The sequence below is a fragment of the Vombatus ursinus genome, unplaced genomic scaffold (genome assembly GCF_900497805.2).
Source record: "Vombatus ursinus unplaced genomic scaffold, bare-nosed wombat genome assembly UNPS02014773.1, whole genome shotgun sequence".
NCBI classification, from domain to species: Eukaryota; Metazoa; Chordata; class Mammalia; order Diprotodontia; family Vombatidae; genus Vombatus; species Vombatus ursinus.
The window spans coordinates 44,094,004-44,120,191 of NW_020954551.1; the positions used below are offsets into that span (position 1 = coordinate 44,094,004).

General features: G+C 39.1%; 1 protein-coding gene across 2 annotated transcripts in view; it reads left to right on the forward strand.

The window, feature by feature from the left end:
* The first annotated feature begins 955 nt into the window (after nucleotides 1-955).
* Nucleotides 956-26,188, forward strand: part of LOC114044436 (uncharacterized protein FLJ43738-like) — a 36,468-nt gene continuing 11,235 nt past the window's right edge. The window contains exons 1-8 of one of the 2 annotated variants that reach the window (XM_027863885.1): nucleotides 956-1,161; nucleotides 3,677-3,861; nucleotides 11,482-12,380; nucleotides 15,212-15,406; nucleotides 18,571-18,862; nucleotides 23,508-23,672; nucleotides 24,071-24,268; nucleotides 24,367-24,517. In XM_027863885.1, coding sequence (XP_027719686.1) covers nucleotides 1,146-1,161; nucleotides 3,677-3,861; nucleotides 11,482-12,380; nucleotides 15,212-15,406; nucleotides 18,571-18,862; nucleotides 23,508-23,672; nucleotides 24,071-24,268; nucleotides 24,367-24,517 — 2,101 coding nt within the window. In that variant the 5' untranslated portion in view covers nucleotides 956-1,145. The remainder of the gene's footprint in view (nucleotides 1,162-3,676; nucleotides 3,862-11,481; nucleotides 12,381-15,211; nucleotides 15,407-18,570; nucleotides 18,863-23,507; nucleotides 23,673-24,070; nucleotides 24,269-24,366; nucleotides 24,518-26,188) is intronic. The other variant, XM_027863886.1, reaches the window with a different exon arrangement.

A 26,188-nucleotide genomic window follows, 5' to 3' on the forward strand; every position in this document is an offset into this window, starting at 1 on the left:
GGATGTAGTCTCAGAAACACTATTGACAATCTTTCAGAAGTCGCTGAGACTAACGGGTGTATTAGTAGATTTAACATGCGCAAATTTTGCTTTAATATTTTAAAGACGAAAATGGGGGGTTGAAGTGGGTAGAATGGTCCGGTGGAAAGAATGCTGGGTTTGGTGTGAGAGAACACAGGTTCAGATCCCAGCTTCCCTACTTAGGTGACTTTTGGCAGGTTTTCACCTCTTAGAGCCTCAGTTTCCTCATCTGTAGAATGAGAGGATTGGACCTCTAATCATAAATGACTTCTGAGGTCCCTTCTGGGTCTAAATCTCTGATTCTTTGATCAGTCTTGGAAGCTACAGACCAGTTAGCTTGACTTGAATTCCCAGCAAAGTACTAGAAAGAATAAGAAATGATGGTGGAATCACTGTTATGGTTCATGTGGAGCCAGCACCAGTTTATAAGGCATGTCAAACTAACCTCATTCTTTCATGTTAAGGCACATGGGTGGACTGACAGATCAGGAGGTTACTATCAATATCACTATACCTTAATTTCATCAGGACACTTGTCAATATGGGTTATGAATTAGGTAGATTCATAGCGGGTTAGAAAATGATGCTTAGTGTTGGCTGATAAATTAATGTCTATAAGGGGTAGTTTCTACTGACTGTGTTGCATGTCAGCACTTGAAGTAAGAGAAGCCATGTCCATCCAATCTGGAGAGGATGTAGAGCTACAATGGAGAGTTGATATGTTAGATAACAATGTCAATATTCAAAAAAATCTCAACAGGCTCCAAAGCTGAGCCCAAGATAGAATTTAACATGGAAGTTTTTCCACTTTTTTTTTAAACTGTTTTGTTTTGTTGAGGAATCTCTCAATAGGTTTTAAAGTCCTTAATAGTATGGTAAAGAGCATGGTTTAAAATGTCTAGTTAAAATCATATTTATTCCAAGAATTATTTTATGCCACCTTTGTCTTTAGTATTATATTTAATTTTACTTTCTTGCTTCACACTGACTCTTCCTTTTTCACTGTTAAATAAAAAGATAGAAGAATTTCAGGCAAGAGAAAGAAGAGATTTGCACTATGTGATGAAGAATCAGAATCAACACTGGCCAGGAAACAGACTATCTTTTCTGCGGAGCTGGATGTCATGCCTCTTCTTGCTGGTAGTTTTCACAGTTTTTAAAAATTTATTGATTTTTGAAAAATTTTATTTTTAAAATTTGTTGACTTTATGGGGCAACTAAGTGGTGTGTGCAGTGGATAGAGCTCTGGCCTTGGAGTCAGGAGGACCTGAGTTCAAATCTGGCCACAGACATTTCTTCTACTCCTCATATGAGCTCATCATCTCTTTCATTGGCCACATTATGAGGTGAAAGCAAGAATGACCTAATCTGATCTGACAGGAAGTGGCCGATAAATGACCAGCTATGGAGAAGACTCATTGCTTTAGCAGTGGCTGTTTCCCACGACTGGGATGCTCTCACCTCCACCTTTTGAAATCCCTGATTTCCTTCGAGTCTCAGTCCCGTATGGCCCCTTTCCACTTAATGCAATGACTATGGAACGGTGGAATAAGGGAATGGTGTGGAATGATGGAAGGGGGGCTGAAGACGATCAGAATGAAACATTTTCAATATATAGTTTTTAATGATTTAAAAACCACTTTCCATGTTTGTGTTTACCTTGTAAGGAAAAAGCAAATTGTATTATAATTTTAGGTATATGCCAACTAGCAGTGCTAATTGGTTTAGCAAAACCACATCGGAAGAAACAAATTAATGGGGCATTTATTTGCAGGAGAGCAATGTTGTGAATAGGATGATTAGGGGATTGGCCTTTGAGGAGGTAACTTTCTAGAGGGCTCAGTTACCTGAGGCATGTAAGCTTGCACCAAACTATAATTACAGCATTATTTCATAAAGAGAGTGGGGATTAGTTACATAATGTATTAATAAGGATGCTGTGAAATAGTTTGTCAGTTAGGGGAACCTTATGCATTGTATATAATTATGCTTTTAGAAGGGAGCTATTTGCCTGAAGTTAGCAGTTTAGTGCCTAATATATTTGGGGCAACATATTAAAAAGCAATAAATAAAGCCATTTGTTTTTCATGACTAAACAGATTTGTTACAAGGATCATGAACCCTCCCCCCACCCTGGTCTTTTTTCCCCCAAGGTGGGTGGAGAGTTGGGAGAGAGAAAAAAATAAATTTTTGTTGATTGAAATAAATCAAATTAAATAAATAAGGCCAAGCTACCAGTGAATTCCCCCCCCCCCCCCCGTTTCTCCAGGCTAAAAGAAAATAGTTGTAAATCTACTCAATATGTTTATACTCAAATATGATGAGCTCCCTCTGCTGGCTTTGGTACAAAATATTTGAGTTAAAAATATTTCATCAGAATCCTAAGATTTTTTTCTATGATCTGCAGGATCCTGGTCATATTCAGTGATTTTGAAAAATTGTTGCCAAATAGTAGGATGGTTTTTTTTTTGTTTGTTTTGGTTTTCTCTACATGAAAGCTGACTAAAACTCAAAAACAATTTTAAAATCTTAGGATCACAGAAATGTCGAGTTGCAAAAATTATCTGGTTCTTGACCCAATCTAAATCTCCTCAGAGAAATTATAGAGATGCTGTATTTATGGGTATGTGACAGTAGATAATACAGAATTCTAGAACTGAGTTCTATGAGAATCAGGTAAACGGAATTGGCTACAGCTTACCTTCAAAACGGTCTGTGGAAAAAAAATTCAGTTTATGTGTTTTAAAAATCACACTTCGAAGCATGTGTAATATAGCCTGTAATGGTTAGAATAATTTTCTTTGTTTCTAATTCTTTTCTGAAGAATTTTCTGTAATCAGAAGGAACCAATAATCATAGAGGTTTTTATTCAGATCAGATCAGTTCCTAGCTATGCGTATGACCTTTATGAATGTCTTGCACACAGTAGAATCTTTATAAATTGACTGAGAAGCAAATGGGAATTGACATTTGGATCAAACTGTTTTCTTGGATGCCTTTGGGTACTTTTCTTAATATCTCTCAAATGGTGACTATCTAATAAACACAATGCTTATGCCAAACAGTAAAGACCCTTTCCAGATATAGTAAAATCAGTGCCATCCTACAGTAGTTATACTTTGGGGGAATACCTGACCTGTAAATGTTTATTTCAGAAAACTTAAATGTCTTTTTTATGTGTGTTTATTGGCTTGTTATTAATTTAAAATTTGGGGGCCGCCAGGTGGTGCTGTAGTGCACAGAGTGCCATGCCTGGAGTCAGGAAGACTCATCTTCCTGAGTTCTAATCTGATCTCAGATATTTACTAGTTGTGTGACCCTTGGCAAGTCACTTAATCCTGTTTGCCTTAGTTTCCTCATATGTAAAATAAGCTGGAGAAGAAAATGGCAAACCACTCCAGTATCTTTGCCAAGAAAATCCCAAATGGAGTCACAAAGAGCTGGACACAATTGAAAAATGACTGAACGATAATGTAACAAAATTTAAACTTTAAATTAAAAAATAATTAAACTTTACATTAGCTTAGGAAAATTAATCCATGGCAAGTGTTCTGCCTTGTCCAATTATTTGGAACACTGAAGTAGCCTTCGTTTGATTTGTGGTGAATAAATGGTGAATAAAGGTTTTTCTGTGGTGCATATGTTTTTTCCACAGGACAGACAAGTGTGATGAGTCACTCTAAAGAAAATAACTCCAAAATTTTGGATTGCTATTTGAATTTAACAGTAGATGCCCCACTTATGACTGAGAAACAGAAGCAGGATTTAAACCCTTTGATTATAAAGATCAGGTCTGTTGCTTACCTTCCAATGGGTCCTGTGCCTCTTGATCAGCTGCAGGTATTTCAGTTACTGTTCTCATTTTCTCTTATTCCCATGTAACACCAAATTTTGAACAGATTTCTCTTCTTGAATTGCTTCCTTTTTTTAGGTTTTATCATAGCCAAAATATGTACATCAACTATCAGTGATGAACCTTTTAAATAAGTTTTTACTGATGTCTTCTCTTTGCTATATCATCATGGTTATCCTCAATCTCCCTCTCTGTCTCCCTCCCAGAGAGCCATTAGTGATAGACTTTTTAATAAAAATTGGAATTTAAGTAATTATCTTCAATGGCATTAACCCTTCTTGCAGAAAAGTACAGATCCTGTTGCACAGGCTGATGTAGCTAATTCCACCTAGGGAACACAATTCCTCTGATTCTTTTGAGAATATATATTCAGATTAGAATCTCTGGAAACCTCAACCCACCAAATCCTAGGAGTCCGACCCTTGTTATTTCCATCATTGTCCAAATAGTGAGGCTGTTGGCTTGAGCATTGAGTTTTTAGCTTTCCTACTAGGGTGTATGGGGTGTTCAAGGAGGGCTAGCACCTCTGGTATGAGAGCCCTTTTCAGGGCTGCTCATCCATCTTTGGTGTTCACCTGGCACTCAACTCCTACCTATGGCTCCAAGAAGCTATAGCATGCACAGTGGCCACACTCTGGTAAAACCACCTTGGCAGATGGGCTAAAGGAGGTTGAGGGTAACCCACGTACCACAAGCCCATCGGTCAGTTAGCAGGGTGCCTACCCCAAGCGTTTGAAGATTTCCCTCTGTGGAATGGGTGGATGAGAACCATTTCTTCCAGTGGCCATGAAGATGGCTGAAGCAGGCGCTATGGGGCGCTTAGAGTTTGGTCAGACATCAAAGACACCAAGGTCTCCCACTGCATCCCAGGCCATCCCCAGTCATCCTGACTTTTGTCTTGCTCTGGACTTCAGTGACTCCAGAAGAGAGACTGAGGCTAATGACTTTGCACAGTTCTGCCTCGCTGAAGTCAAGCCGTCACCCTGTGATGTCATTGGTCCTCTTTGAAAATGAAGGGCTAACAACATCTTTCCTACTGACTGTTTATGATGCAATTGGATCCTTCCTGTTTCAATTGGTTAAATCACTGTAAGGACTGACATCCTTACAATATAAATTTATATAAAGCCAGTCGAAAAGGATCTTAGAAACCATCCAATCCAACCCTCTCTTTTTACAGAAGAGAAAATAAAGACCCAGGGAAGTAAAACGATTAGTCTGAGGTCAGGTTGCTAGTTGGTGGCAGAGCTACTAGAGGTGGGAGAAACTAAGTCTTTTACTGCTAATCTGGGGCTCCACGATTTGTTGAATCTGACCCTTCCACCATCTTGTTGCGTGATAGATTTCTTTTAATACACCTGTCACTCTTGACCTCTTTGTCATTAATTCCTGCAGAAGTGTTTTTGTATGTTAATTTTGTCCTTGTATATTAGGTGGCCATTAGCTATTTCTGAGAAGCAGTATATGAAGGATTGATTCCTATGACCAAGTGCTGTGATCACAGGGAGGTCTGAGTTATCGTCTTCACAGTGCCAAAGAAAAGAGGCCGTTGTGTCAGAAATGTTATCAAATTACCATCTAGAGTGCCTCTAGTCTTTGAAGTAGGCTCCTGTCATGCAGGAATCTACTATCTAAGTGCCACAATGGATAGAGTTCCAGACCTCGAGTCAAGGAGTCCTGAGTTCAAATCTAGCTTCAGACACTTACCAGCTATGCAATCCTGTGCCTCAGTTTACTCTTCTATAAAATGAGGATAGCAATAGCACCTACCTCCCAGGGTATTACTGAGGATAAAATGGGATAATATTTGTAAAGTGCTTTGTAAACTTAAAAGCATTTATATAAATGCTTGCTATCTGCTCTTTCCACTGATCAGTTAGTCCCATTGAACTACATGTCTTCTGCTGGTGAAACCATAACCATTTGGGAGCTCTGAAATTTGACTATGATATTCCTAGGAGTTTTCATCTTGGGATCTCCTTAAGGAGGTAATTGGTAGATTCTTTCAATTTCTATTTTACCCTCCGGTTCTAGGATAGTAGGGTAGGTGTTCTTGATAATTTCTTGAAATATGATGTCTAAGCTCTTTTTTTTGATCCTTCCTTTTGGGTAATCCAATAATTCTTAAATTATCTCTCCTCAATCTATTTCCCAGGTCAATTGTTTTTCCAATGAGATATTTCACATTTTCTTCTTTTTTAAAAATTATTTTGATTTTGTTTGATTTTTTCTTGATGTCTCATGGATTCATTAGCTTCTACTTGCTCAACTCTAATCTTTAAGGAATTAATTTCTTCAGTGAGCTTTTGTGCCTCTTTTTCCATTTGGCCAATTCTGCTATTTAGGGGATTCTTCTCTCCAGTAGATTTTTGTGCTTTTTTTTTTTTTTTAACATTTAGCCAATTCTGCTCTTTAAGGGATTATTCTCTTCAGTGGATTTTTGTGCCTCTTCTAACATTTGGCCTATTCTGTTTTTTTAAGGTATGATTTTCTTTAGTATCTTTTGTGCCTCATTTTCTAATATGTTGACTTTTTCTTGCATCACTTTCATTTCTTTCTCCCATTTTCCTTTGCCTTTTATTTTATTTTTAAAATCCTTTTTGAGCTCTTCCAGGGCCTGAGACCAATCCACATTTTCCTTTGAGGCTTTTCATGTAGCTGCTTTGATCTTTGATCTTGTCTTTTTCTGAGTTTGTTTTTGATGTTTCCTGTCACAGTAACTTCCTATGGTCAGGTTCTTTTTTGTCGTTGTTGATATTTACTCATTTTCCAGCCTTTTTTTCTCGATTTTAGCTTTATTTTATGGTAGGGCTCTGTTCCTAGGGTGAAGGGGGCACTGTCTGTCCCACACCTTAGATTTTTCATGCTGCTGTGTTCAGAGCTAGTTCGGGGTGGGATGGGGGCAGGTCTATAAGTTTCAGTTCTTCCAAGGTGGTATGATCTAAGAAGAGGTGTGGTCACTGATCTCCTGGCCTGTACTCTGGTCTGTGAGCAACCATAAGTATTCTTTTCCACCCAGGAATTGTGACTAGAGTCTTTGTCCTGTGAGAGCTCCTCCTCAACTTAAGACTGTGATCCAGAACTGGGTATGAGCAATGCAACAGAGTTCTGCACTGAGTGCCAGCAAACAGTCTCCTGTTATCTCCTTCTTATCAGTTTTCCAATGCCTTACCATCTGTGGGTTGAGATCTCTGGAAGCTGCAGCTGCCACTGATTCCATCACCCCGAACGCCTGATGCTGGTTTTCTGGGACACGGCCTGAGCTGGACTGTGCTTCACTGTCATCCTAGTGAGACAGACCTTTCTTGCTGACCTTTTAAATTGTCTTGAGCTGGAAAATCATTTCACCCTGTTCTTTTGTTGGTTCTGTCACTCCAGAATTCATTCTGAGGCATTATTTTAACATTGTTTGGAGAGGAATTTGGGAGAGCTCAGATGAGTTCCTCCATTTGCTCCGCCATCTTGGTTCTGCTTAATGGTGATTGGCATTTTAATCTCCTGCCCCATGGCTCACTCATCATCCCTATGACTTGCGATAACAAAGCACCCTTCTCTAGCCATCACTTCACTCTGTTTGTTGTCTCCTTTTTGAGGGAATGTGCAGGCCTCGCTTGGTTTCATTTGAATTTATGTCTCCAGTACTTGCTAGCATGATGCCTGGCACATAGCAAAGGATGAGGGACAGAGGACTAGACTTAAAATTTCAGTGGTATAGAGAATATTCAAATGAGAAAACACCCTCTATGCAAGTTGGCACCTTTCAGTCTTAGAAAGTTGTCTAGGGGCAGCTAGGTGGTGCAGTGGATAGAACACCGGCCCTGAAGTCAGGAGGATGTGAGTTCAAATCTGTCCTCAGACCAAACACTTGACACTTACTAGCTGAGTGACCCTAGGCAAGTCACTTAACCCTATTGCCTAGCCAAAAAAAAAAAAAAAAAAAAAAAAAAAGAGAGTTGTCTAGAGTACGAAGAGGCTATGACTTTTCCAGGGCCAGAACTTGATCTCACATCTTCCTGGCTCCAAAGAGAGCTCTCTAGCCACTATGCTAGCCTGACGTAGTAACCACCTAAGACATGCTTTTCCATTCATTCATTCAACAGTTCTTGCCCTCAGGAGGCCTACACTTTATGAGGAGGGATAAATGATATAAAACAGAAAAGTATATGCATGATGATTTGAGGAGAGACAGAATACTAACAGCTAGGAGGATCAGGAAAGGAAGATTTCTTGGAAGAGGTGGCCCATAAACTAAGCATTGAAGGAAGCTAGTGATTCTAAGAAGTGAGAAGAGAGGGCACTGCAGGTGTGAGGAACAGGCTGTGCAAAGGCGAAGAGGTGGGAAATGAGGTGTGGGATTCAGGGAGTGACATGTTTGGCAGGAATGAGGAGCATGCGAAAACACGAAATAGTGAATTCTTTCCCATCTCTTCCTTATCCACCCATGGAGGAGCTAGACTTCTGGGGTTCCACTTTTATTAGTCCAAGTTGTTGTTTGTCCTTCACTTTTTTTCTTTTTGGTGAGGCAATCAGGGTTAAATGACTTGCTCAGGGTCACACGGCTAGTAAGTGTTAAGTGTCTGAGGCTGGATTTGAACTTAGGTCCTCTTGCCTTCAAGGCCAGAGCTCTACTCACTGTGCCACCCAGCTGCCCCTGTCCTTCATTTTCAAAGAGGACCAGTGACAACATTACGAGTGATGCCTTGTGTGAATTGGATTTCAGTGAGGCAGAGTTGCACCGTCATCAGCCTCACTGTCTCTTCCTGAGTCATCCAAGTCCAGTGCTGAGACAAAAGTCGGGATGACTGGCGATGGCCTGGGACGTGTGGATGGCCTTGGTGTCTTTAATGTCTGACCGAGCTCTAAGCACTCCACAGTCCCTGCTTCAGCCGCCTTCATGGCCACTGGAAAAAATTGTTCTCATCTACCCATTCTGCCGGGGAAAGTCTTCACATGCTTGGGGTAGCTATCCGACTAACCAACCAATAGGTTTGAGGCCTGTAGGTTCCCCTCAACGTAGGTTAGCCCATCCGCCATGGCCAAGGTGTGACCCCTGTGCATGCTATAGCTTCTTGGAGCCACAGGTGAGAGCTGGGGGAACCAGGTAGGCACCAAAAGTGAACGAGCAGCCCTGAAAAGGGCGTGACAAGCCCACACAGCAGAAGTGCTAGTCCTCCTGGACACCCCATACACCCCATTAGTCCAAGTATGTTTTATTAATGCTCCAACTGCTTCTGGAAGCTAACTAAGAGTCTTGGGGAGCCTCCCCCCAATTTTTAGTTCCCAACCCACCTAAGGAAAAAAGCAGCACTCTTTTCTGTTCTGTGAGTTGCTTTCAAAACACTGCCATCCTCCTCCTATGCCCCCGTCTCACCTCTTAAGGGTTACCATTTGAAGGTTTGAATGGGTGGGAGTCAATTTTTTCTTTCTTCTTACCCTTTTTATATTGTGTGGGATAAAATATGAACTCAGATCTTTCTACTTTGCCCAGTTTTTCTCAGTTCCCCATGCTGACAAAAAAAAATTAAAACAGGAATTACTTACTGGTCAGTAGATCATCAGACTGGCCTGCACTCCCAAGGACTCTTTTTTTTTTTTTAGTTGGTATTTTCTGTCTCTCTCACATCTTCTATCTCTATTATTAACCAAACACCCCAATCCCCAGGCTAAGAAAAGGTCTGGTCACCCTGAATTAAGTGAACTCTTTTCTTCTTTCTTGTTGTGTAGTCAGTTCAGTTGTGTCCAACCTTCTGTGATCCCATTTGGGGTTTTCTTGGCAGAGACACTAGACTGGTTTTGCCATTTCCTTCTTCAAGCTCATTTTACAGATGAGGAAACTGAGGCAAACAGGGTGAAGTGACTTGGCCAGGGTCACACAGGTAGTGAGTGTGTGAGGCTAGATTTGGACTCATGAAGATGAGACTTCCTGCTTCCCAGGCCACTGAGCCACGTGCCCTTCTTGGTCCCCTTAGCTGCTACTGCCTGCCCTCCCCAAACTTACTTGTATTTATTTGATATCCTCTCTCATTCCGCTTCTAACACCCAGAAGAAGGTCCCAGCATAGTAGACCTTCTCTGCAGGATTGATGGGAGGATTTGGGCTGGAATGAGAAGTTGTATCTCTGTGCTGTCAAGAGGCTAGCCTTATCAACGAGATAGTGAATGTCTGGGGAGGTATTCCCTTTCTGATCCCCATCCAAGGTGGGCCCAATTTATTATATCCTAATAATCTGTCTCTAATATCCTTGTATTTATATAGGTGTATATTAGCTCCTTGAGGTAAAAGACCATTTCATTTGTGTTTTTCTGTATCATCAGCCCACACTGTGCCTGACACATTGTAGGCATTTAATAAATTACAGTGAATTTTTACCAGTTAATTGATTGCTACCTATTGTTGCTACCTGGAAGTGCTACAAAAAAATCTTCTCATAAAACTGACAGTGAAAATTTATTTTTAATTTAGAGTTAACTTTACCAGATGGACCGCTGTCTTTGGCACATTACCCACCATGATAAGACTTTGATGTTCCTGCCTTCCTCCCTATCCTTTTCCCCAAACTGTCTCTACTCCCACATTACTTAAGTCCTTTAGTGAATTCTTCTCTTTCATGGAATTAATTCTTGCAATCACTTGTTGCATTTCCTGGGTCAAAATCCTGGGTCAAAATCCATGACCGAGATAGAAAATAGGAAGCATATTTAACTGTACCTTCTGTATTTGGGTCAGAAAAAAGGTAACCCTAAGTAGATTTTAAAAACATGACATGGAATCAGAAAGACTAAGTCCAAATCTGGCCCCAGACACTTACTAGCTGTGTGACCCTGGGTAAGTCACTTAACCATGTTTGCCTCAGTTTCCTCATCTGTAAAATGAACTGGAGAAGGAAATGGCAAAGCACTCCAGTATTTCTGTCAAGCATAGCTCTAGGATATCAATGTATACACAGAAAGTACTCCCTCTCATTAACTGAGAGATGAAAGACTGGTGCCCCTCACAGTTGGCCAGTTGGCCCAATTTGTGTAATCTCCTAAAGATGGCTCTGGGAGTTGATATTACCACCTGGCCCTCTTTTGAGTCTCTTTAATGGTTAGGTTCAAATGGATCCATTGTCCATGGATGTGGAGACCCTTCAACAGTACAGAGCCACTTCTGTTCATTCTTTGTGACTCTTACCTATGTTCTCCCATCAAGCCTACCTAGAGAATCTATCTACTATGCTGGAGAGGCCTCCCTTTATGTTTTTGATGTACCTTGGTGTTGTGAAGAGGGCACTGGATTTGGAGTCACAAAGACCTGAATTCATATCCTCCCTCAGGCACTTATTGGCTCTGTGACCCTGGACAAGTCCTTCTCCATCTCTGGGCCATAGTTTCCTCATCTACAAAATGGGGCAATTGGACTTGATGGCTTTCCTACTCTAAATCTATGATCTTTTTTTTAAACATTCTTTGGTTACCAATAGTCTCTCCACTTCACACTTCTAATAATATAAATTTCTCAGATAATATCTTTTGTGTGCTTTCTTGTGCTCCACCCTTTGGTCAAGAAAAATAATTGGGATAGGATCTTATACAAGTAATCTTATTTTTTCTTTTTTTTCTTTTTAGAAAATGTGTGTTCCAGTATACTGTAAATACAAGTTTCATGACAGTCCTGTTCATCAGACTCAAGGACAACCCTATGGAACACATATTTATTTTGATGATGTCAATGTAATTCTCCTAGGGGCACTGGACCCTCATAATCTTCGTGAATACCTGGAAGGGCCACCAATGGAGGTCGAAATCCATGACCGAGATAGACAAGAGGAGGCATATTTACCTGTACCTTCTCTATTTGGGGACAATTTGGCTGATGCAAATCTGAGCAAAGTGAGTCATGTTACTTACAACGTAGCCGAAAACCCAGCAGAAGTCATTAACAAGAAGTGGGATCCTTATGGGATCGCTAAGGTTGGTTTTGCTGATCTGCTGCTTGGTCAAAAGTTGATGGACTTGTTTGTGCCCATTCACGGATGTAAACCTGATTCTTCTTACTTCCAAAAGGACAGCAAAGGACGTAGGAAAAGCTTTGGTGGTCATAATCCAACGAATACTCTGCAATCCACTCCAATGCCCATGGGCAACTATTTTGAATACTCCTCATTGCTTAGATTGAGGATAGAATTATGTGTGCCTCTGAAGTTAGGAGTAGGCATGGGTAAAGCTGCAAATGAACGGTTTGGGCGCATAATTTATATTTTTGATTCTTCAAAAATTGACTTCTTGAGGGCTCTCCTGAAGAGTGTTACTGAAATCAATGCCAAGGCTCTCCACTTGGAATCTTATCCTCCTCAAGATATTCAAGAGGTGCTCTCAGCCTTTAAGGTGAAACTTAAAGAACAGACAAATCTAGACCAGGATGTGATTACTGGATTCCATTTGTTAGATGGACAGATTCACCTCTTTATTTTGGAAGGGTTGGCAGAGCAAGGACTGAAGAGGCTGTGGGAAAGACATCCAAATCGGTAAGCAATTTTAATGATTTCTTTTCCCTTAAAAAAATTAAAGGTTTTTTTTTGTTTTGTTTTGTTTGTTTGGTTTTCTAAGCCAAATTTGGACCTATATTCAGTGTCTTCAGCTAATTAAATAAGACAGTGATGAGTTCCTTCTAGAGTGTATTTGGAGGGGTTTGAGCTCTTTAGTCTGAGTACCTTAATAATACTAGTTCTATAATTCTCTCTTTAAAATGAACATAACTCATCTGCAATTCTTTTCTTCTCCAAAATTCCAAAAATGACGTGTCTTATTTTGGAGATTTTTTTTTTGGTAACAATGGTTTGCTTGGGATCCTCTGTTCACAGTTAGTATTATTAGCAATGACCTTATTAAAATGAAAAAAAGGTCATTTCTCTGTAGTAAATAGTAAACACCAAGGCTAGTGTGCCATAAGCAGATACTGTAGTTAATAGTAACAGCTAGTATTTATGGGCAGGTAGATAGCCCAATGTGTGACCCTGGGCAAGCCACTTAACCCTGTTTGCCTCAGTTTCCTCATCTGCCGTTTCTTTCTCCTGCTCATTTTACAGATGAGGACATGCACAGCTAGTAAGTGTCTGAGATTCAAACTCAGAAACATGAGTATATTTTTATAGTGCTTATGATTTTCAAAGCGCTTTCTTATATATTATTTTAATTGCCTCCCACGGTACCTCATCTGTATGCTTTGGGTGTCATAAATGAAAGGAAGGCTGAGTTGTTTTTACTTGATACTTAAAGTCCTGCTGTTAAGGTTGTTTATAGAATCATAAGATCTCAGAGTTATTGTCCTCTCTTCTCCACTGAGGTCTTACTCCTATGCCTCACCCTGATATCAAGGTGACAGGGTTCTTGAAAGCTATGCTGAAGGAAACAAGCTGCCAAGCAGGGCAGCCTTCACCCATGAGCTCAGTGATGGCATATGCATCCTGTTGTCCGTTGTCCAATATCCCTGCGTTTAAAGGAAGCTCGTCACTGGGAGATGAGCCTCCGAGGAATGATGACTCTTTTTTGGCCAAAGCAGCCCGTGAGCAGTGTTAGCAGAGGGGTTACCCAGGTAGATAACATTGTGGAGCTTTTCATGTATTAAAGTAAGGTGCCTAGACACTTTGATTCAACCCCATTCACTTTACCGATGATGAAACTGAGTTTCCAGAGAATGCATTTGTCCAAGGCCCTGGGATGAGTTCATAGTTGAGCTCGTTTCAGAAGCTAGGTCTCCTGACTCTTGGGCTAAAGTTCTAACAAAGCACCACTGGACTTTACCTACTCCCCTTCCAAACATCCCAGCTACTTAAAATAAATGCACTCCAATGTCAAAACAGCTGTCAAAATAAAATAACACACTAAAGATTGAGAGTTGTAGGGAAAATTTTTTTTCCTCCGCTTGCCAATTATAAAATAATAGCATTTCTATAGTGCTTTAATGTTTGCAAAGTTTATTTTACAAATCTTCTCTCATTTGCTCTTTTCAACAGCCTTGCGAGGTAGGTGCTATTATTATCCCCATTTACAGCTGAGGAAACTGAGGTACAGGGTCACACTGCTAGCAAGGGTCTATCTACTGACCTTCTTCATTACCTACTATAACCAAATAATTCATACAACCAACGGAGCATGTGTTTTATTTCATTGAATGTTATCTAAGGACTAAGTGAAAGGTGCAACTTTATATAGTAGAGAGGACACTAAATTTGCAGTACAAAGACCTGGGGTCAAGTTGCTAGGTCTACTGTTTACTTGTCATGTGACCCATGGGGTTATGGGAGTCACTTAATTGCTCTGAGCCTGTTTCTTCACTGGTAATTGACAGGGAATTGACATTGACATTGGGGGCATTGACAAGGAAGTACTTTATAAATTCTCAACTATAAATGTGAGCTGCTTTTATTATTAGAACAAGTTCTATGTTCATGAATCATCTTCCGTTTATGTTTCCAACAAGCTAACTGTCGATTTAGCTAAGCTTGGAGTTGAAGTCCTTGGCCACAGGACAAGTTGGCTCTTCTGTACCAGTTCAAAATGGCTCCTTGGGCATAGGACATAGTGGTTTATAAATTACTGTTTGTGATACTCCAGCTAATAAACTAATAGCTCTTAAAGCTAGAAATAGCCCTCAATTCAGACATGACTATTCATTCCAGAAAGGTGAGGTTCAAGTACACTGTCAGATAATTTAGGCAAAGATTTCCATGAATTTGTATAAATAGTTCATTAAAATGCAGAAGACTATTATTTTTAGAATGGAGTATTAAAAACACTTGGGCAAAATTCTCTAAGGTTGGCTTAGTTTTTATAGGAAGAATATGGTCAAAATCACAGAAAAGCAAAAAAGCAAAATTTGGAAAAGAAAGAATCTATCATTTGGAAAAGAAAGAATCTATCATAACCAATCAGATAAAACATTCAGTGCCTACTATGGGCAGTGTAATCTCCTGAAGTGTAACTAATAAAAAGGAGACTTTAAACAAATGACCCAATGATCATCACTATTCAGAGGCAACTAGATGGTGGATAGAATGCTGGACCTGCACTCAAGAAGACCTGAGATCAAATTTAACCTCAAATATTTATTAGCTGTGTGACCTGGAGCAAGTCACTTAACTACAGCCTGCCTCAGTTTCCTCATTTGTCAAATGGAGGGTGATTGAAGTATCTAAAATGAGAATAATAATAGCACCTATCTCACAGGGCTGTTGTGAGTATAAACTGAGATAATATTTGTAAAGTGCTTTGCAAACCTTAAAACAACACATAAATGCTATTTTATTGTTGTTGTGGTTGTTATCATTATTATAACTATTGTGGTCTTCTGTTACAGTGCACCAGGTTCAGAAGAAGGAAAGTTTCAAGTTTTTTATAACTCGGAGTTAACATTTCATAAACGTCTGTATGCGGATCTGGATGCGATGTTATACCAAGTCCATCTCTGCAAACCTCTTTCAGCTTTAGTGAAACAGTCAATGATTTTTGTCAGAGGACTGATTCCTCAACCATCCTTTCAAGCCCTGATAAAGTTAGAATCCATTCTGTTATGTTTTATCTTAAAGTGACTGCTAGAATACAAGAGCAGCTTAAGCATCTTCTTGAAATAATTGCAAATTTTCTTAAATTTTTAATAAAAATATTTCTAAGGAATATGCCCTTGCTAGTGTTAAAGAAAGAGATAGGAATCCTAGAGATCACCTAGTTCATTTCCAATTCTGTTGATGAATCCTTTTCCCATCATCACTGACAAGGGATCAGCCAGCCCCTGCTTGTACACTTCCAGAGACAGTGATGAGGTCACTTATTCCACTGTTGGGACAGCCTGACTTGTTAGGGATCTGTTAATTGTGATGTGCTAAAATCTTCCATCCACCTGCCTTACTTTTCCCAGCTATAGCCAAGTGGAATAAATCCTGATTGTTGTTGTTCACTTGTTTCAGGAATGTCCATGACACCATTTGAGGTTTTCTTGGCAAAGATACTAGAGTGGTCTGCCATCTCCTCCAACTCATTTCTTTTTTACAGATGAGGAAACTGAGGTAAACAGGGTTACGTGAATTGTCTACAGTCACACAGCTAGTAAGTGTTTGAAGCTGGATTGGAACTCATGAAGATGAGTCTTCCTGATCCCAAGCACAGTGTTCTATCCACTGCACCACTGAGCTGCCCTTTGACCTGATAGACCTTCAGATATTTGAAGATAGAAATTATGTCTCCTTAAGTCTTTTCTTTAGCAAGAAAGATTGTCTTTAGGACAAGTAGAGCTGTCCAATGGGAACAGGCTACCTCATCCCAGTCATTGTAAGGGTTTAAGCAGAAAATGGACCCCAGACCCTTGAACCAATCCTTGTGGGGCATGGTTGGTTTCCAAAGTGCTTCTGTGGATGACCTCCAGCTTCTTAGTCTCCCTCCTAGACTGTGGCTCCCAGGACTGAACATAACCACAAAAGAGAGTCGATGAGCTTTGGGAATGCTTGGATGGATCAATTCCAGAGTTGTTCTGTTTAAGTCATTTATCCATGGTATCAGTGGACAGGGAGAGTCTGTATACACAGATAATCCAGACTCTTGATCGCTTTCTCTGCTTGTCTTTGCCTGTCTCTCTCAGAGAGGATTTGGTACAGGTTGGTCACAATGGAGTGGTCAGGGTTGAGGGATTTGTCTTTGCCTAGATTCCTGAGCAAAGAGCTTTGATAATTCATAACCTGAAAGGTTCAAATAGAGTTGAGAATTAACTATAACTACAAGTAATGCCATCCTCATGATGGAAAATGCTATCTACATCCAGAGAAAGAACTATGGAGTCTGAATGCAGATTGAAGTCTACTATTTTCACTTTTTTTGTTTTTTGTTTTTTCTTTCTTGTAGTTTTTCCCCTTTTGTTCTAATTCTTCTTTCACAACATGACTAACATGGAAATATATTTAATACGATTGTACAAGTATAACCTAAAAAAACCCCCCAAGTAATGTCATCATCCCTTTCATCACATCTGGAAGGCAAGCCACTGTAAGATAATTTATTGTAACAATAGGATCCGTAGAGTGGGGTAATAGGTAAAAATTCTATCTTCAGGATTCACTTCAGTATTTTCAATTATTTTTAATATGTATTTTTCAATATATATGTGTGTGCATGTATTTGTATGGGCACACATATATTTGTGTATACATATGTGTGTACGTATTTAGCCTTGACATCTCTGAGTTTCAGTCTTCTAATTGCAGTTTGCTAATGGATATCACCCAGAAACCTTACCAGCACATCAAACTTAACATACTGAACTGAAAAATGAGGGTAAAGACAAATACTTACCCCATAGATCTACCATGGCTGGTACAAAAGAGAATAGAAGGGAATAATAGGAGAGGACCAGTAATTCACAAGAGACATTATACAAAAAAATAAATCCAACATAAAAACCATAACCTCAGCTGTCTATATACAAATGTGCAAAGTATTGTAATGAATAGGGTAAAGATCATAGAACAAAGAGGTAAAATTTTACCTCATAGATATGTCACTGGGATTTGGCATATATGACTTATGACCAGAACATGACTCCAGAAGACTATGATATATTTAAGAGCACCAGAATAGAGGAAAAAAAGTGGTAGAATAGAGTTGTTCATTAAGAAGATATACTCATGTGAGGAAATGCAGGAACATGACAGGGGAAAGCATAAAGCATTTGAGTGAGGGTCAGCAAATGATACTGTCATTGGAATTGGCTACAGATCTCTTGAACAGAAGAATTAATTAGACAGATTTTGGGAAAGAGATCACAAAATTCTCATAAAAACAAGGCATTGTAGGATATCTGAACGCTTGCTGGAGTGCTCTCTCTCTCTCTCTCTCTCTCCTTCCCTCTCTTTCTCTCCTCTCTTCTGTTCTTGTCTCTGTCTCCATCTCTCCCCTTCTGCTTTTGGCCAAGTCTCTGTAAGTCAAGACTAAAAGGGGGAAAACTTTGTTTTTCACAAGGCCTTTTTAAGTGTTAGGGTGTGAAATGGGTTTGGATGTACCTTGAATTACACATGCCTCATCCCTCTTATTAGAAGTTCCTTGGAAGCTGGGGCTGTTTTCTCATCTTGGTATCTCTAGAAATTAGTGTAGTGCCCTGTACTGTTTGTTGAATTGGACAATCAATTCATTCATTGGACAGATAAACAAATCACACAGTCATTCAACTAGGAATTGGAAGAGTAATATGCAACTACTGGATGCATTCATTTATTTAACAAACATAGACTGAGTTTTTCTGCAAGGCATCATATTAGGAACTATGGAGGGTGGTGGTTATCAAGCTCTATAAATATTGTCTTTATTCAAATATATTACACTCTATTTGGGGGTCAGTGTATTAACCTTGACTATATTGAGATTATGTTTGTATTTTACATATTTGCACATAATTGAACTCATATCTCCACACACTCATAAAATCATATTTTCACTGGCTGACTTTGCTGTGGTGTGGGGTGGGGGTTCTGGAGAAAAGTAAGGGGGAAATAGACACATTCTAATTTTATATCCTTTGAGAAGCCCCAGAACCGAGTGTGTGGGAAGTACAAAGCTGCCAATGACAAAGGGAAGAGAGCTTTTTTTTAGGGGTGTGGTGATGGGGATGTTTAGGGGGAAATTCCTGCTTTAGCATGAACATGATTGAAGAGCTGTCCCAATAATCTCTTATAGGCTCGACTCCATCTGTCATAGCAACAAACTCAAGGATGTCATAGAAGGAGATCTGTTGCCTTCAGCAGAAATGGTAAAATGCATGAGCCAAGAGTTTGGGGTTCCTATGAGTAGGTCAGAATTATTAATCCCAAGTCCGCTGAAGAGAGTGCCATCTGCTCTTTTAAAGGTAGAAGGGCCAAGAAAACAAATACACAGCTTTTCTTCCCTAATCAAATTACATCAAGAAAATTATCTACGGTGGAAAAAGGACATGGAGATGAAACGATCCATAGCACCAACCTACATTCAGGTAGGTACCACCTGCTACTCATTATTTAAAGCTACCATCAGCATCATGCCTTCATATTTCTGTTACAGCCCATTAAAAAAAGTTTTATTGGTACCTTTTATTTTTATATCAGTTCTCTCTCTCTCTCTTTTTTTTTAAGGCAATTGGGGTTAAGTGACTTGCCCAGTGTCACATAGCTAGTGAGTATCTGAGATCACATTTGAACTCAGGTCCTCCTGAGTCAAGGGCTGGTGCTCTATCCATTGCGCCACCTAGCTGTCCCTTATATCAGTTGTTTCTTGAGGGAGAAAAACACCCTCCTCCTTACCCATCACTTAATCCCCATTTTGAAATTTAAGCTCTTCTTGTAACAAAGAAAAACAGTCAAGCAAAAACACCCAGTACAAAGACTTTATCTATCAATGTTTGCAAATACCCTTGTGGTCCTCTACCTCTCTGTCAAGAAGAGGGAAGGCTATTTCTTCATCTTGTCTCTGGGATCATTATTGAATTTCAAGTTAAACCAATGTTGATTTCCTTTTAGTGATCTTTTTTTTAGAGCACATTATTGTAGTCATTTATATATATATATATGTATACATATATATGTATTGGTTTTTAAAATTATTTTTGGTTCTTATTTCATTTGTCATTGTGCATAAATATTATCATGTTTCTTATAATTCTTCATATTCATTATTTTGTACTGCGTATTTCATTACCTACACATATAATCATTTATTTAGCCATTCCACAATTAAAAAGAATATCTTTATTTACAGTTTTTTGCTACCCCAATGAATGCTGCTGTGAATATTACGGTGTCTTTTCTGTCTTTATCTTACCTAGCATAGTGGATCATGTGGGTCAAAGGTTAGGACAATTCATAGCTCCAGTGTATTAGTGTTTCTGTCTTCCTATTGTCCTCCTAACCTCACCTATTCCCATTTTTGGACATCTTTGTCAGTTTTCGGGATATAAGGCAAAAACTTAGAATTGTTTTAATTTGCATTTCTTGTATTAGTGATTTGTAGCATTTTTTCACATGGTCATTTATATCATTGACAATTCTTTTCAAAACTGTTCATATCTTTTGATTTGTGATCTATTGGGGGTTGGCTCTTGGTCTTATATATTTGTGCCAGTTCCCTATATATCATGGATATTATGCTAATACCACTAGTATTTGTTGTGAAGATTTTCTTCCCTTGTTTTTATTGTCTTAATTGGTTTTGTTTGTATGAAAAGCTTTTTATTTTTATGTAATCAAAATTATCTGTTTTAATTGCCTCTTCCTCTTTTATTGATTAAGAATTGTTCACTTAAATATAAATGTGAGAAGTATCTCTTTTCCTTCTCCTGTAACTGCTTTATAATATGAACTTTATATTCAGGTCTCATACCCATACTTTATTTATTTAACTTATTTTTAATTAATCAATCAATCATTTATTTATTTAATTTTCATTAATTAATTTATATATTTAAAAATGACCTCCCTTGGGATTATAGACTCTTTGTTACTCTAAATTAATAATGTTATTATTTTTTGTCTAATTTTATGAAGTATCCCCTCAGTAATTTGATTGGCATAGTATTAAAATCTATAAATTAAACTAGTTTCATCATTTTTATTAAATTAGTACAACCAAACCATGAACAGTATCTTTACAGTTCTTTATTTTCTCTTATTGCTATAAAGAGCATTTTGTAGTTAGATTTATATAAATCTCCAAAGTGTCTTAGTATGTTAGATCCTTAATATGCATTTTGTAGTTATTTGGGTAAAATTTTTCTTATTGATTTCTCCTGTGTTTTGTTACTACTGTACAGAAATGCTGATGATTTTTGTGGATTTACTTTAAGTCATACTCTTATGAAATTATTAACGATCTCAATTTCTTTTCTGGTTCTCTGGTTTTTTTCCAAGTCCAGCATCCGGTCTCCTGCAAATAGGAGGAACCATTTTGACTCCACTCTGTTGATGTTTATAGTTTTAATTTCATGATCTTTTTTTTCTTTTTTCTTTCTTTTTTTTGGGGGGGGTGCCTAGGCAATAGGGTTAAGGGACTTGCCCAGGGTCACCCAGCTAGTAAGTGTTATGTGTCTGATCCAGATTTGAACTCAGGTCCTCCTGAATCCAGGGCTGGTGGTCTATCCACTGCGCCACCTAGCTGCCCCGATTTTTTTTATTTCTATAGCTAGAATTTCTGGACCTATGTCAAACATTAGGAGGCGAACACCTTTTTGTACTGGGAAAGCTTCTAGTGTTTCTCCATGACAAATAATGCTTACTTTCCATTTTAGATCATATTAAAGAAGGGCCCTTCCATATCTATACATTTTATGGTTTTTTACATAAGCAAATGAAAAAAGCATCGGTTAAGCTCCTGATGTATGTCAGGCAGTATGCCAGGCACTAATAATACAGAGGTGAAAGTCAGATAGTCCCTACCTTCAAGTAGCTTATATTCTAATAAAGGAGCAGGGAGAGCAATGCATATAGGTGATAAGGGAAGGACTTTTTGTCTGTGGGTCATAGAAATGGCATGTATAATGAAAGGGCAATCCATTGTCATACCCTATCTTTTTAAAATCAGTTTATTTTTAAAAATTCAGAACTTACCAAACACCAAATAAAGAAAGGCTTTCAATATAAATAGTAGAACATCAGAGGAGGATTATACATAAAACTGCACATGTCGTATCTTTCCTAGAAGCCATGGGAGAATTGATTTGATTGCTTTTCTCTGAGCATAGAGTAGAAAGAGACTGGGCTGTATTATTATACCCCAGGTGGTGCAGTGATTAGAGCTCTGACCTTGGAGTTAGGAGGACCTGAGTTCAAATCCGGCCTCAGATACTTTGACACTTCCTATCTGTGTGACCCTGGACAAGTCACTTAATCCCTATTGCCTCACCAAAAAACAATGTGTGTATATAATGGACTCAGAATGCAGATTGAAGCAGTTTTTTTTTCATTTACTTTATTCTTCTCATGGTTTTATTTCCTTCTGATCTGTTTCTTCTTCCACAACTGTGACAAATATAGAAATGTTTTACATGATAGCACATGTATAAACTATGTCAAACTGCCCACCATATTCAGAAGAAGGAAGAGGAGGGAAGGAGGGAGAAAAAATTTGGAACTCAAAATCTTGTAAAAATGAATGCTAAAAATGTTCTTAATATGTATGTGGAGGGAAAATAAAATACTGTTTAAATAAAAAAAAACAAAAAAGAAAAAGAATATGTGTATATAGCATTGGATTTTTTTTAAAGGCAATTGGGGTTAAGTGACTTGCCCAGGGTCACACAGCTAGTAAATGTTAAGTGTTTGATCTGAGGCCAGATTTGAACTCAGGTCCTCCTGACTTCAGGGATAGTGCTCTATCTACTGCGCCACCTAGCTGCCCCATAGCACTGGATATTTCAAACTATATATTTTGTAAGGAATCTCAGCCTCAACATGTCCCAACCTGATCTGATCTTTCTGCCCCCAAACAGACTCTCACTTTCCCCTGACGCCCCGCTCCCTCTCTCCACTTCCAACTTCCTTATTTCTGTTAAGGGTATCACCTTCTTAGGCACTCAGGTTCTGAATCTAGAACACTGGTTATTCTTGACTCCTCACTTTCTTTCACCCCAGATAGCCAGTAAGTTGCCAAATCTTGTCAATTCTACTAAAATAATATCTCTCACCACAATTTTCTTATCTCTGCTACTCTCAAGTTCACCATCCTAGTGCATCCTCATCACCTCTTAGCTGGACTATTGCAAATAACTGCCTAATTGGTCTTCCTGCCCCAAGCCTCTCCCTCTTCCATCCATCCTCCACACTGCTGCCAAAGTGATTTTTTACTGAAGTGTAGGCGTGACCATGTTGGTTCTCCTTGTCTCTAGGTTCAAATACTAGCTCACCTATTTAGCTTTTAAAATTCTTCACAACCTGAGCCCAGCATACCTTTCTGACCTTTTCACCTCTTCCCTCACCCTCTGACCGTGGATGGTTTGGGGATCTTTTCTTGCCTAGGTGCACAACCTCTCTCTCCCTTGGCTGCCAGACTTTTCTTCTTAGTGGGTTCCTGGTCAGATTGCCACCCTTTATCCCCATTGTCTGCAGACCTAAGCTTTATCTGTGTGCCTCTATGCTGATCTTGGCTAGAAAAATGACTCGCTGTAATTTTTTCTGGGAGGCGAGGTTGCCATTAGTATTTGGTCTGGTTTCTAGATCTGTTTGGAGGAGTTTTGGGGAAGAGCTTGCTGTTCCATTTTCCTGTTATGCTACCATCTTGGCTCTGGTTGGAATCGGGAAGACTCCTCTTCATGAGTTCAAATCTGGTCTCAAACACTTAGCAGCTTTGTGACCCTAGACAAGTTGCTTAACCCTGTTTGCCTCAGCTCCTCGTTTGTAAAACGAGTTGGAGAAGGAAATGGCAGACCCCGCTATTATCTTTGCCAAGAAAACCCCAAATGGGATCATGAAAAGTAAATATGTAATTTATGATAGTTATAAGTAATAGTAATATATATAGTAATAGTAATATAGTAATATAAATGATAGTAAATAATAGTTATCATGGTAGCCTTGGAATGGAAATGTGTTATGTAGATGATAGTAAAAACTTAAGCCCTGTATCGATGAGTTCCTGGCATATCGTTTCAGAAAAACTTTTTTAGAGCATCTCGAGTGAAAAGGACCTCCCAGAAGCCTGAAGTGAAAACAATCAGAATTATTCCTGCTGATAAGAAGTCTGTATATAACTACAGCATTCAGACTTTGAACTCGGGGGAGCTTGCAAAGCAGCAATTAATTGCTCAGATGGACAAGGTGAGTGCAGCCCACTTGCTGTTGATACTAGATGTTTGTGTAGGAAACACCCGGATTGGGAATCGGGAATTACTTTCCTCCCTTGCCTGCTCACACCCAGAGGCTTGCTGGCCATCGAAAGGCTCCCAGACCCTTTTTAGTTATTGTGGCTAAAAATAATTCCACATTTCCCAAGTCTTTTTAGAGATAGAGTGGAAAGGAATGATAACTTCTTGAACTTTCTGCAAATCCCCACCTAACAGGACTATAACTAGAAGGTACTAACTCATTTATCTGAACCTAGATGGAAAACCCCACCGCCACCACCTTGAGTCAATTTTACTAATTGAACTATGTCATTTTCCAAAGGGTTTTTCGTTTGTTTGTTTGTTTTTTTAATTTGGTTACATTCTTTACAGGAACGAGGGAAAAGGTTCACTTACTCTCAAAAATACCTTGCATCCATTCCAGAACCTTTGGGTCTGACCCAGCAGATACCCAAATCTAAGTTCTGGCTCACTCCAGAAGGATTTCAAGTTCCTGGAAATCAGACTAGTTTTGAAAGTAATCGACACCCAAAGAGTCCAGATCCGAATCGGGTAGAAGAATTAAAAGAGGTAATATTTTGTTAGGCAAATTAATGCATGTGCAGGGATTGATTTCCTCATCCATACCAACAACATTTCTTCCTATCTTTTTTTTCTTTCCATTTTAGTCATGGCAAGAGAATAGGCTATTTGCTAATATTTTGAAGCCCGTCCTGGATAGGGACAGGATGAGCTGGGAGCAGAGGCATTTGGATTTTGACATTTACAAGAAGCCACACTCTACTATACTTCTTCCTGATGAAAAATTTTCCATAAGAGGTAAAAAAACAAACACACCCATTTCAATGTTCCTTCATGCTTTCCCCAGGTTTAGATAATATCTGCTATTTATGAAATCCTTTAAAGGTTGCTGAGCACTCTGCATACTTTATCATGGGAGTCTCATAGCATCCCTGCAAAGTAGGGACTAAAGGTATGATTTTTAATCCACCCATCCTTTTCTTAAAAGATGAGGAAACTAACTCAGAGATTAAATGACTTGCCCTGGTCACACATCTAGAATGAAGAGGTGGGATTTGTTTAAATCTTCTTGAGTCAACACCTATCCCTTTACTCTTGTCTTTGTACTCAAATTGCTTTTTGAGATATTTTTGTCTTATTTTATTCACTTTGATATATTCAACAAATCCTATGACATAAGGAAACAAAGACCTCAAGAAGTAAAGTGACTTGCTTGCTAACAGCAAGTTAGTGACAGAGCTGAGACTAGAAGCTGTGTGTCCTGAAGTCTATGGTGGCCTGGTAACATGTCACCATAATTATTTCAAAACTCAAGAAGGTAGGTAAGGAGATTCTTGCATTGGGTAGGGAGGCCAGTCCTCTAGGATTCTCTGTGTGGGATGAATTTAGATTGGGAAAACAAGCATGGCAAACCAGACATAAGGTGATGAATATCTGGTCTAGGGTATGGCCCTTAATAGTCAAAGAGACATTTTGGGAAAAGGAGCAATCCAATTTAGTGGCAGATTGATATGGGAGAATTTGATAATTGGGTTATAAAGACTGTGAAAGGGTCTGTGTCATGGGTCATTCTATGGGGAAACAGGTTCCTTAAATCCCATTAATATTTGACAAGCACTTAACATAGTGCCAGGTATATGATAGGTGCTTAATAAATGCTTGCTCTGTTCCCACTAATGGTGAAACCCAAATGGTTCTGTGAGCCCATTGATTGGGGTGATCCCTCCAGTAACACAGATTACAAGCCATCGATGTCTTTCATCTTGTGCCTGTGCTGTCCCATATATATGCCATGAGATCCCAAGCCATGAGCCCTTTCTCCTTTCTCCTGACACTATGAGGATACCACAAAGCCTCAGATCTGATTTTCTTTGCTTCTGTCATGTAATCAATCAGTCCAAGCTTCATTAATGGCCTTAGTTAATTTTTTCCTTTCCAGTTCTCAGTCAGTCTGTGAGCATTCATTTAAGTAATGTGTTGTATGAGGCGCTATGTTGGGGATACAAAGAAAGGTAAAAACAGTCCCTACCCTACTAGGCAGAAGGTAGCTCTCACAAAGGGGAAGACAGTAGCAGCTGGGGTGACTTTGGAAAGGAGTGTCATATGTGAAATGCCCAATGTAACTGGGTTATAGATTATGTGGAGGGGTGAGTAAAGTGTAGAACTAGAAAGGGATGAAGTAGCCTGTTATGAAGAACTTTAAATGTCTTGCTGTGGGCCAACAGTCTGGTGGAACTGGGGAGGAGCAGGTTAATGCCCTACGATATCATTCCCACAACATCAGATGAGTCTGTTGAGAACTAGGATATTGTGAGGCAGATCTGGAACCTTGAGTTTTGGTTAAGAAGAACATGAAAGCAGTTTTTAAAAAGGACTTAGGTGGAGAGCCTCTGAGGCTTCAGGGAAACTTCCTAACTACTTTTGTGTGTGTGTGTGTGTGTGTGTGTGTGTGTGTGTGTGTGTGTGTGT